This window comes from Chiloscyllium plagiosum, unplaced genomic scaffold (assembly GCF_037043375.1).
Source record: "Chiloscyllium plagiosum isolate Xiang-an unplaced genomic scaffold, Cpla_swu_hap1 HiC_scaffold_15, whole genome shotgun sequence".
NCBI lineage: Eukaryota > Metazoa > Chordata > Chondrichthyes > Orectolobiformes > Hemiscylliidae > Chiloscyllium > Chiloscyllium plagiosum.
Window position 1 is genome coordinate 25,545,052 of NW_028270153.1, and position 20,340 is coordinate 25,565,391.

Sequence of the window (20,340 nt, forward strand, 5' to 3'; positions counted from 1 at the left end):
CAAGAACATTCACAATATTTGTGTGAAAAAAGAATTCTCGTTTCACTTCTAAATCATTGACCTTTTTCCCTAAGACTGTACCCCCATGTTCTAACTATCTGGAGCAGGGAAATTAATCTCTCAATGACAATTCAGTATCTTGTAAGTTTCAAAGAGATTACTCCTCATTCTCCTGAACTCCAATGAGTACAGGCCTAATTTACTTAGTCACCCATTACAGGACATCCCTCTAATCCCAGGAACCAAACTGGTGAATTATCCCGGTCATGTCTCCAAGGCAAGCACACCTTTCCTTAGAAAAGGAGATCAAACAGTGCACAAGTATGCGAACATTGAATATAAATATTGCAAGACTTCCTTATTGCAGTCCACTTACAATGGAGATCTATATGCCCCATGAATTCCTAACTGTTTGATATACCTACTTGTTAACTTTTTATGTTTCTTATGCAACGACACCCAAGTTCCTCTGAACATTTACAAGTTTCACACCTTTTAATAAGTGTTCTGCTTTTCTATTCTTATTGTCAAGGTGGCTTCCCACATCATACTCCATCTGCCAAATTGTTGCCCACTCCCGTAATCTATTTACATTTCTTTTTCTCATGGATGCACCCAGTTTTCTCTGAAACACAAGTATGTTATTCACTGCACATTTTCCACGTGGTAGCAAATCCATTTTCCAGTACTCTTCAGGTAAACAAGATTTTCTTGAATTTCTTGCTCAACTTATTAACAATTAAATTTATTACACCTGCATTTACAGTCTATGCGAAGTGCATACTTTCTCTATGTCTACATTATCAAACCTCCCCATAATTTTACACCTCCAGCATGACATTCCTTAACCTTTTCTTCCTGTGAGAACAGGTCTTGTCTGTTCGACCTTTCTTGATAGAAGTACCTAGAGGATTTATCTATCATATTATGAATCACTTTTGTACTTGTCCAATGCCTCTGTTTCCATTTTATAATGTGGAGCTAAAAGTGTACACAATACTCTGTTGGTCTTATCAATATTTTGTATGAGTTTAAAATTACTTTCCAGACTAACAATTGTGCCTAGTTCTATTGTGCATTGTCTTATTAAGCTACCTTTTCTTAATCAAAGAACAATGATTTAATAATTTGTGGTAAAAGGGTGGATCAACGAGGGTCAGGCTATTGTGGTGATTCAGATGGACTTGCAGAAGATACTTGAAAAAAGCTCACTTAGAAGAACAGTCAGACAATTTCAAACCTATGCAATAAAAGGGACAGTAGCAACATGAACACAAAATTTGTTCAGGAATAGGAAACGGATAAGTTACAGCCAGTGTTTTTGCAGACAGGAGAAAGTTTTACAGTAGAGTTCTCCAAGTGTGAGAACCCTTCCTTTTCCTGATCTATACTAATGACTACAGTGTGCAGGTCTCATTATCAAAAATTATAGATGATACAAAACTTCAAAGTGTCGTGAACCACGAGGACGTTAGTATACAACTTCAAAAATAACACAGACATGTTGGTGGAATGGACAGAGGGGTGGGGGAGTCCAGAACTAGAGGGCATAGATTTAGGGTTAGAGGAGAAAGATTTAAAAGATCTGAGGGGCAACTTTTTCACGCAGAGGATGGTGCATGTATGGAATGAGCTGCCAGAGGAAGTGGTAGGGGCTGGCATGATTGCAACATTTAAAAGGCATCTGAATGGGTATATGAATAGGAAGGGTTCAGAGGGTTATGGACCAAGTGCTGGCAAATGGGACTAGACTAATTTAGGATATCTGGTCGGCTTGGACAAGTTTGACCAAAAGGTCTGTTTCCATGCTGTACATCTCTATGACTTTATGACTCTATGACAACTGTAAACTGAAATTTAATGCAGAGGGGAATTTGATGCTTAGGAAGCACATGGAGAGACAATACAAAATAAAGGATGCAATTCTAAAATGAGTGCAGAAGCAGAGGGATCTGGGTGTGATTTTAGGCACAGCATTGAAGGTGGCAGAACACCGGTGACAGTTGAAAATATTTGGCATTTGGAAGCTTTATCCATCGAGGCAAAGAGTAGAAAAGCAAGGAAGTCACATTAAACCTGAACATAATATGTGTTCAGCTCAGCTGGAAAACTGAGTCCAGTATGGACAACACATTTGAGGGAAAACGTGAAGGCATTAGAGTCATAGCCATAGAGATGTACAGCATGAAAACAGACCCTTCAGTCCAACCCGTCAATTCCGACCAGATATTCCAACTCAATCTAGACCCAGGTGCCAGCACCCGGCCCATATCCCTCCAAACCCTTCCTATTCATATACCCATCCAAATGCCTTTTAAATGTTGCAATTGTACCAGCCTCCACCACTTCCTCTGGCAGCTCATTCCATACCCGTATCACCCTCTGTGTGAAAAGGTTGCCCCTTAGGTCTCTTTTATATCTTTCCCTTCTCACCCTAAACCTATGCCCTCGAGTTCTGGACTCCCCGACCACAGGGAAAAGACTTTGCCTATTTACCCTATCCATCCCCTCATAATTTTTTAAACCTCTATAAGGTCACCCCTCAACATCCGACGCTCCAGGGAAAACTGCCCCAGCCCGTTCAGCCTCTCCCTATAGCTCAAATCCTCCAACCCTGGCAACATCCTTGTAAATCTTTTCTGAACCCTTTCAAGATTCACAACATCTTTCTGATTGGAAGGTGACCAGAATTGCACATAATATTCCAACAGTGGCCTAACCAATGTCCTGTACAGCTGCAACATGACCTCCCAACTCCTGTACTCAATACTCTGACCAATAAAAGAAAGCATACCAAACGCCTTTTTCACTATCCTATCTACCTGCGACTCCACTTTCAAGGAGCTATGAACCTGCACTCCAAGGTCTCTTTGTTCAGCAACACTCCCTAGGACCTTACCATTAAGTGTATAAGTCCTGCTCTGATTTGCTTTCCCAAAATGCAGCACCTCGCATTTATCTGAATTAAACTGCATCTGCCACTTCTCAGCCCATTGGCCCATCTGGTCAAGATCCTGTTGTAATCTGAGGTAACCCTCTTCGCTGTCCACTACACCTCCAATTTTGCTGTCATCTGCAAACTTGCTAACTATACCTCTTGTGCTCACATCCAAATTATTTATGTAAATGACAAAAAATAAAGGACCCAGCACCGATCCTTGTGGCACTCCACTGGTCACAGGCCTCCAGTCTGAAAAACAACCCTCCACCACCACCCTCTGTCTTCTACTTTGAGCCAGTTCTGTATCCAAATGGTTAGTTCTCCCTGTATTCAGTGAGATCTAACCTTGCTAACCAGTCTCCCATGGGAAACCTTGTCGAACACCTTACTGAAGTCCATATAGATCACATCTACCGCTCTGCCCTCATCAATCCTCTTTGGTACTTCTTCAAAAAACTCAATAAAGTTTGTGAGACATGATTTCCCACGCACAAAGCCATATTGATTATCCCTAATCAGTCCTTGCCTTTCCAAATGCATCGAGGGGAAAGTGAGGACTGCAGATGCTGGAGATCAGAGCTGAAAATGTGTTGCTGGAAAAGCGCATCAGGTCAGGCAGCATCCAAGGAGCAGGAGAATCAACGTTTCGGGCATAAGCCCTTCTTCAGGAAATGCACGTACATCCTGTCCCTCAGGATTCCCTCCAACATCTTACCCATCACCGACTTCAGGCTCACTAGTCTATAATTCCCTGGCTTGTCCTTAGCACCCTTCTTTAACAGTGGCACCAAGTTAGCCAACCTCCAGTCTTCCGGCACCTCACCTGTGACTATCGATGATACAAATATCTCAGCAAGAGGCCCAGCAATCACTTCTCTAGCTTCCCACAGAGTTCTAGGGTACACCTGATCAGGTCCTGGGGATTTTAGACAGGGTGCTGAACATTTCCAGGGATGAGGAATTTCAATTGCATGGAAAGATAGAAGAATTTGGGAATGTTCTGCATGGAAAAAAGTACATTGAGAGGAGATTTGACAAAAGTATTCAAAATTGTGAGGGAACTGGACAGAGTGGATGGGGACAAACTGTTCTTATTGGTGGGAGGATTCAGAACTAAAAAGCACAGACTTAAATTCCTTGTCAAAAGCAGGAATAGTGATATAAGGAAAAATGTTATTACAGAAAGAGTAGTCAGGATATGGAATGCACTACTTGAGAGTGTGGTGGAGAAAGTGTAAATTGAGGCTTTCAAAAGGGATTTGAATCATTATCTGAGAGGAAAATATCTGCATTGCTGCAGCGAAATGACGGGGATTCGGCATTAAGAAGTTGTTGCTTCAGAGAAAAATCACAGAGATGATGAGCAGAATAGTCTGCTTATGCACCGTAAATATTGATAATATTATGATAGGTAAATACAACTTTGTGAATCTGTGACCTTGGAGATCTTTTTCTCCTCTTGCCCAGAAAAATCCTACTTTCCAAAAACTATCAGTGGAAAAAGAAAATAAGTTAAAACGAACGAGTAATTTAGACCTTATCCTACCCTCTGCATTTACTGAAATATTAAATATTTTCTCAAGCAACAGAAAAATATCATAAATATTCATTCATCAAGCAATTAATAATTAACAGCCTGCAGCAAACACATAGTAGTCTGAATTTCATTGGCCAGCCATGTTATTACTTAAGGTGCAAAGATAATGGCTGAGTTAAGATTATGAAGGTTTATATTTTAGAGCACCTTGATTGAGTTGCAGCAATTGATGCATAAATACTATTTTTACATAAAAGTTTCCCACTGGACTGGAGAAATTAATGCTGAGATTATACATCTGCTTTGTTCAAATTATATCAATGTGAAATCAATTGCTTTCGTGACAATGCATACACCACTGTATGAATTTTACGCCTGTGTACCTTCTTTACATCATGGGTGGCCTCCTGGTTTTCAGGACTTCTATAGCAGCTCATGTAAAATCAGTACAAAATCATTGAACTACAGGGGACACAATCTCTATAAGATAAACGCAATGTCATTCGCAATTGAAGGCATGTACTACAATTTCAAATATTGCACAAAAAGGGAGATGTCCAACCAGAGCTAGCAATCTTATAGAATGTGAATGCTAACTACCTTGGGAGGTAATTTTCACTTCAAGGTATGTGCACAAAACTGGCCATTGCAGATTGTCTGAAATTGGCAAAATGGGAGAGTGAATGGGTTGTATAATAGCCAGTTTGTCTATTATCACCAGCTTCCACCATTTTCTAAATACAGAAGGAAACTCTTGGATGCAAAAGCTGGAATTTTATCCCCCTCCTAGTTGGGTGGTGGAAGGGTAGCATAAAATTGGGTAGGCTGCCAGGGAGCCCAACATGCCCAGTGTCTACCTGCCGCTATTGAGATTTTATCAGAGGCAGGGTGGCAGCCCACTTACCCTTAGCCAATTGAGGTGGTACATGAATAACAAGCACTGCCCATGCCACTTAGCTAGACTTTCAGTTAAATCCTGCTGACTTTACGATTGGTGGAGAGTCGTGGTATTCCTGTTTGGGAATTCTTTGCCCGGCAGAAAGAGCCACCTCCTCTTGAAGACCTTGCTTCTGGCTTTGCAATTTCTGCTCTCTTGCCAAGGTCTGCTTGTCTGGCCTCTGTGTGGATACTTTACTTCCTTGGCCTAATAACTACCATTGACACGCTTGCTTGGATACTGGCTGCAGTTCCAGCCACAGTTCCTAATAGAGTTGAGAACTGCTGGCTTTTTGATTGGAAGCAGGACATCCTCACTCCCTAACATCCAAGAGAATTAAATGTCTGATGACCCGTAAAGTTTGGCAGAGTCTTCCTTTTGAAACAAAGTTTTTGGTTTTCGTGGGAAGATTGTCCCTTATATATTTCGGTAATAAAATTGAGGAAATCATCATGAGGGAGGCTGACCTATGTCATCCTTCAGCGGTATGCAGGTAAGAAGTTATTTCCGAGGACAAATTGTCACTCTTATAACATGGCATGTTAATATTATTTTTGCACATTTTTAATGAAACCTTTAATTTGCCACTGAATTCTATTAATTGGATTAAATGGGATCAGTGCACAGTTATGTTTGAGAAACTGTGGAATGTGGAAGAAATTTCACTAAATGGCAACATCGATCCCCTGAAACCACCCTACTGTGTATTGTTCCGAGTACAGTCTTAGCTGATTATTCCATATATTTGTCAGATGAGAGGTGCACACTAAAGATTGGATGTTGTTCGACAGTCTTTAGATTAATATTCATGGCATTTCTTAGATCCTAAGTGAAATATACAATATAGTATAAAGTACTGCTAAGAGTCGTAAAGCTGTAATTTGATATTTGCAAAATGAATAAAAGATATTGTGGGATTTGCTTGTGGAAGATTTGAAATAGACCTCAACCTTCAAAACATGTCACCTACCTTCAAGTACTGGGAAGCAAGATCATGATGATATGACTTGGATTTCAATAGTGCTTTGTCCATTGTAGCAGATGATTTTTGGCAAACTTCTCGAGACTGGCTTAAGGTCAGTGTGGACCAGGAACCCCTCTTTATGTACTTTGAGTCAGCATTTATTGGTATATTCACACAAGGTGAACACTTCAAGTCATTATTGCTCTTTGAAGCTTTAAGAGTATGTTCACTGATTGTGTTATATGCATTCATGAAGTATTTGGCAGGACCGTGGTCAGTGCGTCTCCCAAGTGTCATTAAACTCATCGGATTCCGGTAGTTTATGTTGTCATTATCCAGGTTATCATCTGAACTCCACCAGCCTGATATATTTGTTCTTGTTCTGCGTTTTGACTCCAATTTTCGGTCCTTGCTCTTGCTTCTCTTGCTCTGCTTGGAGTCGTCTGAACCATATTTGCTCCCATTCACACTTCCTTTGCCGGTGGCCTCAAGAGACTGAGACTTTGCAAAGAGCTTTTGCACAGAGTGCATGAGATGGCGTATCCGACCAGGACTTTCAGCCCGGTGCTTGTTATCGCCCCTCTGGAATTGCAAAGTGTGGAATCCGTCCCTGTGAATAGGCAGCTGCTTCTCAAACTGGTCCAGCAGGTTAGCAGGAATGCGATTGATTTTGCTTGTAGAAGTATTGGGGGTGAAACTACAATCGTCTTGCAGGTCAAAGTGTGAGTTATAGTGGATCCTGGGGAAGGTGCTGCTGGCAATCTGATTGTTCAACGGAAGGAGGCAGTCTCCCTGCAGAGTGCTGGTAGTTGGGAAGCGATGATGTTCCATTTGATATGTATCTGCTGGACTCAGCAGATAGGGATTCCTTTCTGGGGTAGTGGTTGGATACATTTGGTCACTTGTAGGTTCACAGTTGTCAGAAAGGTGACGGCTTCGATTGCCTCCTAACCCTTTCATGGCTGTCTCTGTTCGAATATCATAACTCTAGTTTCAGGAATAGGTAGCAGTTTTCCAGGTGAGCCTGCAGGTAAGGGCAACAACAAAGAAAATAAGTTGAATGGCCAACCTTAACCTTCTCGTAACACCATTAAAATTTCAGACATTTTATTCCCTTCGTATTTCACAGTTCATTCATTTTCATTGTCTTTAGTTAATGTTAAGTTATAAAAGAGTTTCTTAAATTAAGGTAACTGTTGCATAATTATGGAAATAGAAAAATACTCCACAGGAAAGGAAAGGAAAGTAGGTGTTAACATTCAGCAACATATATTAATTCAGGAAAAGAATTGTATCTTAACATTGATGCTCGAGCAATTCTAAATTTCACTGAGGTGAAGAACAATGTTATTTAAATGTCAAGTGCAGGTTAATACAATGATTAAATAAGAAACTATTACACAGGTGACTTGCTACTATGATTATCTGCACTGTGAAACCAAAGTTGTATCACACTGTCTCATTTCTTTCCTAGGTACAGGGCAATGAATTAAAGAAAAGCAAAACTCGGCATTCAAATTGCTTTAATGAAAGCCTTTGTGTGAGAGGGTCAGAGACCTGGAATTTTAAATGTGTTCAACTGCTTTTACATGCAGGTCATATTTTTTTGAAAGTCATTTGCTCTTCTTTTTGCTGGATGTTTTCTCCACAACTCTCCAATGTCTAACACAATACTACCCATCCTCTTGTTTTCTAGGCATTGAGGGATCAGACCAAGGTTCCTGGCACTTTGTTAAATTTATGAAATGAAACAAAATGAATTGCAAGCTAACAAATTGATTTATTTCACGTAATGTCTGAACAAGCAGGTAATAACTGGTGAACTTCAATCAACTTCATTACATGGAAAGTAACTGATCACACTGCACCAATAAGCTAATATTTTCATCAGTAACAAATAAATCTAAAATTAGTCTTCAAGATTTCACCTTTTAACTTCAACTCCAGATTTAGCCAGATTTTCAATTTGATCAGAAGCTTAAGATTCCACCACAGATTTTTCCCAGAACTGCACATATTGGAGTTTTATAAAATCCATTATTGTCTTCCAAGTTGCGGGCTCCTGGCTAATACCCATCAATCCCCAATATCACCAGTTTAGTAGACCATCAACCTTGTACTAACTATCTCCCCTTCCCCAATCACATGAAGCCATCGTAATAAATATTTGATATGATTGCTTTCTATAATACCTCAACAAAGCCCCAAAAGTCTCACTCTTTCTTCAGCTGATTTGAATGGATCTAAGTGCTTATGCTGAATTCATAATTCTTGAAACATTATTTCATAATTCTTGAAATATGCAACAATATAATTTCTCCTTGGTCACACTGTCACATATTTTGATATGTGACTGAGCCAGTATGGTCAATGGGTGATGTTGATGAGACCTTGCACTTCAGAGAATTCCTGCTCAGCTTTCAGAGAAGTTAGGGAACTGTTGCTCCTCAGCTATCGGTCACTTAATATCAGCCGTAGTGTTTAGAATGGAATGAGTAGCAATTTTCCTTGAAATAATTGTCATGGGAGGAGCTATTTCAGCTGTCGAGAAAGCTCTGAGGATTCCACTGCAGGAGATGCCAAAGGTCTAATTAACTTCTGGGTAAACTGGGAATCCACATTTCTTTGACCTGTTGTGTGATTCCAATGTGGTCTATAAACAGAGTTTGGTGAGGATCTTTCTAAATTCTTCTTCAACCCCCAGGTCTGCTCAATAGCTGCAAAAGGTGAGGCTGGTTAGCAATGTCCCTATTTGCTTTTGCAGTATTCTGGCTTATACAGTAATGATGCCACATCAGAGACATGAAGGGCTGAATGTTACCAGCCCTCAGGAGATAGGTTGGGAGATGGGAAGGTTGGTTAAAGGGCAATGCAAAGTATGGGAGCCTGAGATTTTTCTGCTGGCACAGCCTTTTACAGCATGGACTCCGACTGGCAGCAAGTTGTGCCAATTAGGGGCTCATTTAAAAACCAACTTCCACCTCCTATTATTGGCAGTTTTCTAGCCAGTTGTAGGCTGGGGCATCTTGGTTTATGGCCACTCCTTAGCTCACAGAGGTGGCACAGCATTTTAATCAGCTGCTATTAATCCAACCTCCCAAAGCATGATTTCAGTGCTGAAAGAGGCCATTTGCAATGAGGCTCAAACCTCCTTCTCCCCTTGGATAGTCCTAGTAGAAAGCAAAGACCATTTCAAATGCCACCCCATCTGACTAACATTCTACTAACCCTCAACCCATATTGACTATCCATTCTCTATTCCCTTGATCTCGCTATCCTATCCAAATGCATTCCTCACCCAGCTCTCTCCTCAATGATCTGACTATCGTCCTGTCTGACCTGACTATTCGATTAGATTACTTACAGTGTGGAAACAGGCCCTTCGGCCCAACAAGCCCACACCGACCTGCCAAAGCGCAACCCACCCATTCCCCTACATCCACCCCTTCACCTAACACTACGGGCAATTTAGCATGGACAATTCAACTGACCTGCACATCTTTGGACTGTGGGAGAAAACCGGAGCACCCGGAGGAAACCCACACAGAGACGGGGAGAATGTGCAAACTCCACACAGTCAGTCGCCTGAGTCGGGAATTGAACCCAGGTCTCTGGCGCTGTGAGGCAGCAATGCTAACCACTGTGCCGCCATGCCGCCCACTAATAATAAAACGGCAGTACACGAAAAAAAAGGAAGGTGAAAGCCCGCGGGGAGCTCCTGCGAGAGAAGGCCCGGGGCGGAGCAGCGAGCGTCGAGTGAAGGCGAGAGACGACGAGAGGCGGTGGCGGCAGGGGCCGGGATGAAGTTCCAATACAAGGAAGAGCATCTGTTCGAGAAGCGGCGCTCTGAGGCGAGAGGATCCGCAAGAAATACTGGGACTGGGTCCCGGTGATCGTGGAGAAGGCACCAAAGGCCAGGATAGGGGACCTTGACAAGAAGAAAAACCTTGTGCCATCTGACTATCTTTGACTTGACCACCCTTTGACCATCTGACGAATGCATGACCAACACCTGACCAAACTATTGCCTGGCCACACCAACACCAGACTATATTCCTAACCTGTTCCTGCTGTCTGATTACCTGATCTGTCTACTCCCAACCGGACTTTCCCTACTGAACACATACTAACATCCCAACCCAACCCACCTCATTCCTGATCTGAGTACCCATTCACCCACCTACACCCCTACATTCTAATCCCTTACAGCCTACTCTCCTCACTCATGAACCCCATTCTCAGTTATTCACCTCACCCATCTAGTCATCTTGCCTATCTAACCTCTCAAACCCCTACTTTTCCCCCACTTAACTCCTTTCAATCTTACTCACTCACACACCCACTTACTGTTTCAGTCACTCATCCATTCATCCAATCATCAACTTATTCATGAACATTCACAATGGACTTTTAAAGATACCAAATGGCAGAGTGCAATGACACTGCAATCATCATGGATGATCCAAGCCAAAGTCTGCAAAGTGTCCCTCTATCAGGCAATACTCACTGTAAAATCTGATGTGTACAGCAGGTCTTTTCAAAGTGCAGAGCTATTAAATATTTTTCACGTGGCTGTGTGTTTGCAGTATTTACCCTGGAAGAAAGTCTGCAATGCTGCCGAACAGCTACAAACATGTGCAAGTTCTCTCCCAGAGATGTGAACTGCACCTATCCACTGGGAGATAGTGCAGCAATTGGTCTGTTGCCATCTGCCCTAAATTCTTTCATATTTTCTGTTGTTTGGCTTGTGCTCAGCACCACTTTGTTCACACAGCTAAGGAACTAATTACATGGACAAAAGTAATTCCACATCCTATTACTCCTTTCTCAGAAACAAGTGGGGAAGGATTTCAGTTTAAACCTAATTTATATCAATGATGTTTCGGAGATCTTGTGATGTAGTGATAGTGTCCCTACCCCTCAGCCAAGGTTCAAGTCCCTGGTCCAAGTAATAACATCTCTGAGCAGGCTGAATAATCTATTCATGATTTTTTTTCCAGCAAAAAAAGAAACCTGCTTCAGCTGTATAAAAACTAATAGCTCATGTTGTCCAGTAAATTTACTAAAAATCACTCATTGTCAAAAATCAGACATCATATCTTCTTGACTAACTTTTATTCTTCTGTTCAGGTGTAAACTTGTCATCTTGGCCAGTGGCTATTCCCAAGGCCTGGGAGAGGACCTGTGCAGCTCAATAATTCAAAAATGCTGTTTCTGCGACACAAGATGTTAAATCTGTTTCTCTTTCCACTTTCGGATTTTATTCCAAAAATACATTGCTGGCCTATAAAAGTGTAATGTCACTTCAGCCTGCAGACCAATCAATGAGGACTATAGTCCCTTTGTCCAATATATGACAAAATATATACAGTAGTCCCATCCCTGTACCCAATGGGGTTACGTTCCAGGACCTACTGCAGAAGTCCGAAACCACAGATAGGAGCAAACCCATTCATTTAAATGGGATATCTACCTACCCAGCAGCCCCCTGGTCCCCAATGCTGGCACATTCCCCATAATGTGTTCGGGCTATGGTAAACCATGGGTAAGTGAAAACACAGAAAACGATCCCGTGGATACGGGGGTCGCTCTGTAAACTTACCAGTGCATGAGGCATACAGCCTTTGCTGCATTTCATTCAGAAATCCTGCTTTTAGTTGAGGATGACAACAGCATTGCAGAATGGCCAATGTCAACATGTCGAAGATGATGGCCTGAACCAAATGTGCAAAGCTGGTTGGGAGATGATTAAGATGCATGACCGTCCGCTGATGTACTTGATTTCCCACCAGTGGTCACAAACTGTAACAGAAACAGCTGCTCTCAACAGTTGCTGTTTCATCTAAACTCAAAAGACGAAGCAAATTATGTTTTTATTGTCCAGATGGATCTCTATGGGGATTCGTATTCAGCACAGCTCATGTTGTTGATATGATACAAAGCAAACTTCAGAAATTCCACCTCTGAACACCAAATATAAGTATGCAATTGGCAATGATCCCAAACAATCTATTTCAAATAATTTATTCCAGATATGCAAATTGCAAATCTAATACATTCAAATTTGCTAAGTAAATGCCCTAATTTACCCAGTAAATTCCATTCATTTCCAATCTCTTCTGCTAACAGATAATAGTAATACAGCAGCCACACTGTTGTTGAGGGTGAGTGATCTGTGTATTAAATGAAAAGACGGTTCCCAGAAGTTCTGGCAGAAGCCTTCCAATGAATGCAAAATACATTCTCAAAGACTTAGTTGTTGACTTTGTATGAACTAGTTTAAAGTAAGACTTTGCTACATTGATAAGAGTATGTACAAATACAGACTGCCTTCTTTACAAAGGAAGACGTAGAATAATTGTTTAGCTTTACTAAAATTGTAGCTTTCTTATATGAACAACTACTGTCAAGGGAAGATTGTGGTAAGGTGGTAAAGTCACTAGATTCGTAATCCTGAGGCCCAGTTAATCCTCAGTGATGTAGAATTTAAATTCAATTAACAAAATCTGAATTAAAAATAATCCTAATGTTGAGATGATCATTAATTATTGTAAAAACCCATGTATTACACCAATGTCTTTTAGGGAAGAAAATCCTTATCTGCTCTGACCTTCATGAGACTCCAGACTGACAGAAATATGGTTGACTATTAACTTTCCTCTGAAGTGATCTAGCATGCGACTCAGTTCAAAGATAATTAGGAACAAGTGACAAATTCCACCCACATTAGTGACCCCCCATATCAGAAAAAATCAATTGTGATAAACTCTGTGAAACTGTGGAGTTCTGTGATAAAAGAGTTTTTCAATGACGAATCAGCCATTAACTATGGGTCAGAATACCCAGAAGTATGCACTGAAGTGACATCTGGGATGGCTACTTTGCGACAAAATGTTAAACACATTCTTGTGTTTCAAAAGAGCTGAATAAAACACTGACACCTCAGGATAGTACATAGAAGCTTTGCTGCAGTACATTTATTCCAGTGAAGATTAGATCAACATACAAAACAGAGGTGGGAGACCGTTCAGTTGCTCAAGCCAGCTCCACCATTTAATAAATTCATGGCTGATCTGCTTGTGATTTTTACTGGCTGAACCTTTTTAGTTATGATCAAGTCCAAGCTTTGTGGCTGAAAATGGGAACTAATTCCACACTGGTTGATAGTGGGAGTCTGGAGTGGTATTTTGCCAACATTTTCAATTAACAGTCCAATTTCAGTGCCCTCTGAAATGGCCTGGCAAGTCATTCAGTTCAAAGGCAATTAGGGATGGAAAACAATTACTGGTCTTACTCGTGATGCACCAAGAAAAAAATAAATAAATTCTAATTGCTGGATATTCCAAAGCTATCTGAGATGATTGGCAACTCTATTTGACTCATTACTCTTTCCCATTGAGAAAGTGTAGCAGGAGCTGGAGTTGTTACTTTTCGACTGACCAGAAGAAAGAGGCCATACATCCAATGTAAACCTGAGTGTATGGGTTCCTCTGCATGCTGGGTATCTCACATTATTAACTAGAAGTGTTGTGTATTCTCCTTGACATTCGTTATATATTCGCTGGGTCACCAAATGTCTTATTTACCTGATTCATCTCAGAGCAATGCATGGATGATTCTAATTCTAAACTCACACAGTTTATTTGCAGAACTCTGAATACCTTAACATTTGAATAAATTTCAACACACATATGGTTTTTGCAGGACGCCCAAATCTTTCTGTGTGGAGTCAGTGACAGTATTGGGTGACACTGGAAACTTTGGGATGACTGTGTATATGCACTCACACAGCAAATACCATGTTTGCACAGTTCCATCATGTGTTATGTGTGAAAGACTGGAGAGAATAGAAGGGATGGTGCATGTGAGGGGAAGGGAAAAGGGGTAGGAGAATGGACCCGGAAGGGGAGAGGGTACAGATTGGACCGAGAAGGAGAGGGAGACAGAATGGGTGTGTGAGGGGTGTGCGGAGAACTCAAACTGGGGAAGATGGGAGAGAAAATGCGTGGGTGTGCAGGCCATTTGGATCCAAACTCTTCTACCACCCAAAACCTGGTCCAGATTAATTACTATCAAACACTACACCTTTTCTCCCTTTTTTCATCATTTCAATGAATTAATTCTAATTAACAACCTATTTTATTCTTTCATCAAATATAGGTGAAGCCAGCAAGGACTGCACTTGTTGTCCATCCCTGATTGCACTTGAACGAAGCAGCTTGCTAGGTCATCTCAGAGGTCCATTAAGTCCTTTACGTGGAACCACTTGTAAACCCAGCCAGGTAAGGACATTGGACTTCCTTTGTTATTAAACAACTAACAATAGCTTCACGGTGATCACAACAAAGACAAGCTTTTAATTTCAGAATTATTAATTGAATTTAAATGCCACTTGATGTTACAGTGGTATTTGAACCCATATCGCCAGATCATTAGCCTGAATACTGGTTGACCACTCCAGTGACATTGCCACATGCCAATAGTTTCCCCATTAATCATTTCTTATTCAACTTGTCTGTTACCTCTACATAATGAAATGGTCCTTGATATTCAAAAGTCTCTGATGTTTATGATTAGATCAACAAATCTCATGTTATGATTCTGTGACATCATTAGATGGGTGTCATTCAGAAGGAAATGTAAACGTACTTTTCTGCCCCCTCTTCCACAGTTGGTGTACTCCGCATGCCCGCCACACATTCATTCTGTATCCCCCTGGCCTCAAAATATCTGTGGTCTCTCTCTCTCTCTCTCTCTCTATCTAATGAGAGAACACAGCCTTGTGGTCTGGTAGGACTGTGATGACTTTACCTTTACCATCTTAATATGTTCCTTTAAGTTGTCAATTTTGCTGGTGGTAGGGCATTTATTACACATGCACTTGTAATGTCCCATTGCTGGGGGACTTCTGGCCACAGCACAAAGACATCTTCTCCTCTCCAGTATGTAGCTTTTTATGTCTCTTAAGCACAGCATGAGTCTCAAAGTCTTCATCACACAGATACATAGAAACATATAAATTAGAGCAGGGGCAGGCCAACCCTGCGCCCTGCTCCTCCAATCAACAAATTCAAAGCTGATTGGGTTACTGTGTATTCCTGTCTACCTCTGATAACAATTCAACCTCTTACTTATTAAGAAATTATTTACTTCTGCCTTAAAAACATTCAAGGACTCACTCCTCTGAAAGGTGATGGAACCAGAATTCCAAAGACTCTCCATCCCTGTGGGAATAAAAAATCTTCTCATGTTTATATTAAATGGGCAATCCCTCCTTTTTGAACAGTGAGCCCTAACTCTAGTTTCTCCCACAAGAGGAAACAGCGTTTCCACATCCAGCATGTCATTTGATCACTTTTGAAAGTTCTGTTGCATATCAGATGTCTCTGTATTGGAAAGTGAGGCTGGAAACCTCATTCTGCAAAAGTCTCTCCTCTAATTGTGCCTTTTTGTGGCTCTTTTATGCAGTTATGTGAGCAAATTCTTTTCTGTTAGGTTGCAACCTTTAAGACAACCTTCTGCCACACATTTTATGATGCTATAGATATGTTGCCCTTCACGCCCTTCTTTCACATGTCAAACTGATGAAGTCTTCTTCTTTGTTATTCTACACACCTTTGAAAAATGGTTCTACTTTAATCATTAGCTGCACTTTTCTATGTGAGGTGGACACAAATTGCGACACGGTGCCTCAGTGATTAGCACTGCTGTCTCACAGCACCAGGGATCTTGGTTTGATTCCACCCTTGGGTGACTGCCTGTGTGGAGGTTTCACATTCTGCTTGTGTCTGTATGGTTTTCCTCTGGTGCCTCAGTTTCCTCCCATAGTCCAAAGATGTGCAGGTTAGGTGGATTAGCCATGCTAAATTGCCCTGCAGTGTCCAGGGATATGCACAATAGGTGGATGAGTTGTGGGAAATACAGGGTTGGTGGTGGTGGTGGGGGGGGGGGGGGGGGGGGGGGGGGGGGGGGGGGGGTGATCTGGGTGGAATGCTCTTCAATGGGCTGAATGGCCTGCTTCCACACTGTAGGGAATCTGTGACTTAATGAGCATTTAAATAATGTGGGCATTTTTTTGAATTGACCAAGAGATGGCATATGCCGAACAAATGGTTGAGCTCTCCTTGTCCATAATCCTTGTACATGAAGTAATTGGGGTAGGTTGCATCTGTAACTATGAGTTTCCTGTGTAACCGCTTGCGATCTAACATGGTAGGTTCCATCTGGATTACTAAGGTCTTTTTCCAAAGTTAGGTCTTACTGCTATTAAATGGAGACACATCTTCTGTGAGCTGCTTGAATATTTGAAGGCCTTCTAGATCAAGACAATGTACAAATATAATTTTCTTACTGTTATACTCAAGACTGTTTCTCTAATAAGCCATTAAGTAACAAGCCATGAAATCATTGCTCCAAGGGTGTAGGAGGTTCCGCTGGTGCAGAAATATATGATCATGTAAATTTAAACTGTTGTCCAATATCCTCATCACCATTTGTTTTGTAGTCACTGCATAGCTGCATATGTTTTATCAGATTTCTCTCAAAGTAATGCAGGAATAGCTTCATTTCTCAATTCAACTAATTTATTTATGGAACTTTAAACACCTCAGAACTGTGTGTGTGTGTGTGTGTGTGTGTGTGTGTGTGTGTGTGTGTGTGTGTGTGTGTGTGTGTGTGTGTGTGTGTGTGTGTGGTCACTTGGTTTAAGCAATCAAGCACAATTATACAGATCAGTGACCACACAAACATAATTAAATTCAGATCAATCATCTTTAGCCACTGCAGAGGAAGTCTGAATTTTGACCCTGGGGAGGGGCTGGCTTTGAGCCTGCAGGGAATTTAGAATCCTGACCCAGGATTGGGCTGTCATGAGCGTGCAGCTTGGATGGTTGAGAGTTAGCATTCCTTCTCCTGACCCACAAAGACTGGACTATGAGTTTGTCCTTGTCTTGCTGCAGCTGATGGACTTCCCAAGGTGTGAGGAGCCCAGCCAGTTGCAGTTAGATCCTTCAACCTCATTAGTGTACTTAAATTGCCAACTCATCTGTTAGCAGATGGGTGGCACAGTGGTTAGCACTGCTGCCTCACAGCGCCAGAGACCCGGGTTCATTTCCCGCCTCAGGCGACTGACTGTGTGGAGTTTGCATGTTCTCCCCGTGTCTGCGTGGGTTTCCTCCGGGTGCTCCGGTTTCCTCCCACAGTCCAAAGATGTGCAGGTCAGGTGAATTGGCCATGCTAAATTGCCCGTAGTGTTAGGTAAGGGATAAATGTAGTGGTATGGGTGGGTTGCGCTTCGGCGGGTCGGTGTGGACTTGTTGGGCCGAAGGGCCTGTTTCCACACTGTAATGTAATCTAATCTAAAAAAAAGCATGACTGAATAAAGGCTAGACTTTTGGTTGATGCTGGCTTCCAAAAATGCTTCCACTGTTGTGCCTGTATCAGAATCCACCTGCATTCAATCTCAGTCACTTCTCCATGTAAAACTTTCCCCCTCCCCTCACCACAATCTGAAATCCAACCCAAAACAATATGGTGTACATTTCCTTTCATTGACATAAGTGACACAGAACAAAACAATAATATTTGAAATATATCCAGCATTCAGAAGTTACTACTCTAACATCAATCGTGACATATTTTCCTCATCTTTATGCTGCAAGTGTACAATTTCAGTGAAATTAATATTATGCACTCATTAGGCATAATAGCTGGTCCATTCGTAATGTCCCTGACAATGGTAGCAATATGATTTTCTATTATATAGGCCATAGTCGTTAGTGTTAAAGTGACTGCTTTGAAAATAGGAGGGCAAAGTGACCATCTTTAATTTGGCCTGTCTTTATTGTACTGACCTGCATCATAGAAAAACCTCTCCATAAATATCACTGGCATTAAATTGGGAGTCTTACTCGGATTATATCAGCAGGATGACTCAGGTGAGTTGTGCAGATTTCACACAGCACATCATCATTCTTTTTAATGCATGTCTCATTTACTGGAAAGGGTTCACTGGCTTTACCCTGCATTGAACAAGAATTATTGCTAATGTCATAGCATTTACTTCAAGGAGAAAGAAAACTTCCAAAATACATTCATTTTCCCAATCTGCTTCATTAAATCTTTTTTTTCCTAATGACCCATTTTCTGGCAGACTATTATTGTAACAATATTGTTATGAAGCTAGTTTTAAACTATTCAGTGCATAGGGTATGTAGTGGCCAATTTAAAGCAAGAACGAACAGGCATTTTTGAAGTCCTCTGCATTTCCAAAATATGTCTCAATCAATGAAGTGTTTTTCATGCATTGGTGAAATGTGGAGGAGCATGGCAGTGGGTTTCTGTATGACAAGGTCCCACAATCAGCCATGAGCAAAGTAGTCAGACAATCTGTTGCAGCAATGGTGGTTGTGAGATAAATGTTGGTCATAGCACAGCTGCTCTTTTTCCATTAGTGCCATGGGATCATTTAAAGCTAACTGGGAGAGCAGACACGATTTCAGTTCAATATGTCAGCTGAAAGAGTTCATCAGTCATGGTGAAAAAAGATTAGACTTTATAACGAGACTCCAGTGACATCATTAGAAAACTGAAGCCATTCACCTTGTATATAAAAATAAAATACTTCTGGGTCAGCTGCCTTATAGATCTTTACCAATGACTGATGGGATAGCACCTTCATTCTTTACAGTTTGTTTTGACCTTCACTCATGAATCCTTAGCAATATCATGCACTCTCTCATTCAAAAAGATGATGTTTGTGGTAAAGTATCTATGCTCTGTGCCAGTGTCATGTTATTGACAGCTTTATCTCTTTTTATATTAGTTGCATACTGCAGGGAGAGAGAATGATGTTCACATTTTCTTTATAAAATTGTTCCTATTTTTCATTCTCTTATTCCCAATCCTAAAATTCTTTCAACTCTTTCTGTATAGTAAATCTCTGAGAATTTGGCTTTCCTTTCCACACATCTTTTAGTTTACTAAATGCATTTGAAGGTGATTAGTTAGTTTACAATAAAATCGCTCCTTAAATATTTTTAGATATTAAAAGAAACCAGGTCTGGTATTAAATGTGGACTAATTTGTTTTGCAGGCATTAGAGATCATGCAATCTGCTAGACAACCAGTAAGACACTGATGTTGCCTCCAAGAAGACCATTGGTATCTAGTACACACATGGCCAGCAGCGGGCCTCCCCTGGGATCATGGACATGGGGTCCACAGACCCTCCCAAAGCTGTCAGGCTTATAGGGGCAGCCAGTGAAGGACAGGGTAACAACCCTTTTCAACAGCAGTGCCACTGGGGAATCTGTGACTGCCACTGAAATGATAGCTAGAGAGGCCTCAGACCTTAAGACCACAAGATATTGGAGCAGTATTGGGCCATTTGGCCCATCAAATCTGCTTCACCATTCGATCATGCTGACAGGTTTCTCAACCCATTCTCTTGCCTTCTCCCTGTAGCCCTTGATCCTCTTATTAATCAAGAATCTATCTATTTATCTCTCTCAGATGCATTCAGTGATAGCCTCCACAGTCTTCTGTTAGAGACAAAAAAAAATTGCAGATGCTGGAATCCAAAGTAGACAGGCAGGAGGCTGGAAGAACTCAGCAAGCCAGGCAGTATCAAGAGGTGGAGAAGGATCAAGAGGTGGGCAGCACGGTGGCACAGTGGTTAGCACTGCTGCCTCACAGCGCCAGAGACCTGGGTTCAGTTCCCGCCTCAGGCGACTCTCTGTGTGGAGTTTGCACGTTCCCCTTGTGTCTGCGTGGGTTTCCTCCGGGTGCTCCGGTTTCCTCCCAAAGTCCAAAAAAAATGTGCAGGGAAGGTGAATTGGCCAAGTTAAATTGCTAGTAGTGTTAGGTGAAGGGGTAAATGTAGGGGAATGGGTCTGGGTGGGTTGCGCTTCGGCGGGTCGGTGTGGACTTATTGGGCCGAAGGGCCTGTTTCCACACTGTAA

General features: G+C 41.5%; 1 protein-coding gene across 3 annotated transcripts in view; it reads right to left on the reverse strand.

Moving 5' to 3' along the window:
* Nucleotides 1–20,340, reverse strand: part of LOC122560192 (disks large-associated protein 4-like) — a 590,484-nt gene that overhangs the window by 224,751 nt on the left and 345,393 nt on the right. For all 3 annotated transcript variants that reach the window (XM_043710587.2, XM_043710586.2, XM_087994822.1), the window contains one exon: nt 6,386–7,403. In XM_043710587.2, coding sequence (XP_043566522.1) covers nt 6,386–7,339 — 954 coding nt within the window. In that variant the 5' untranslated portion in view covers nt 7,340–7,403. The remainder of the gene's footprint in view (nt 1–6,385; nt 7,404–20,340) is intronic.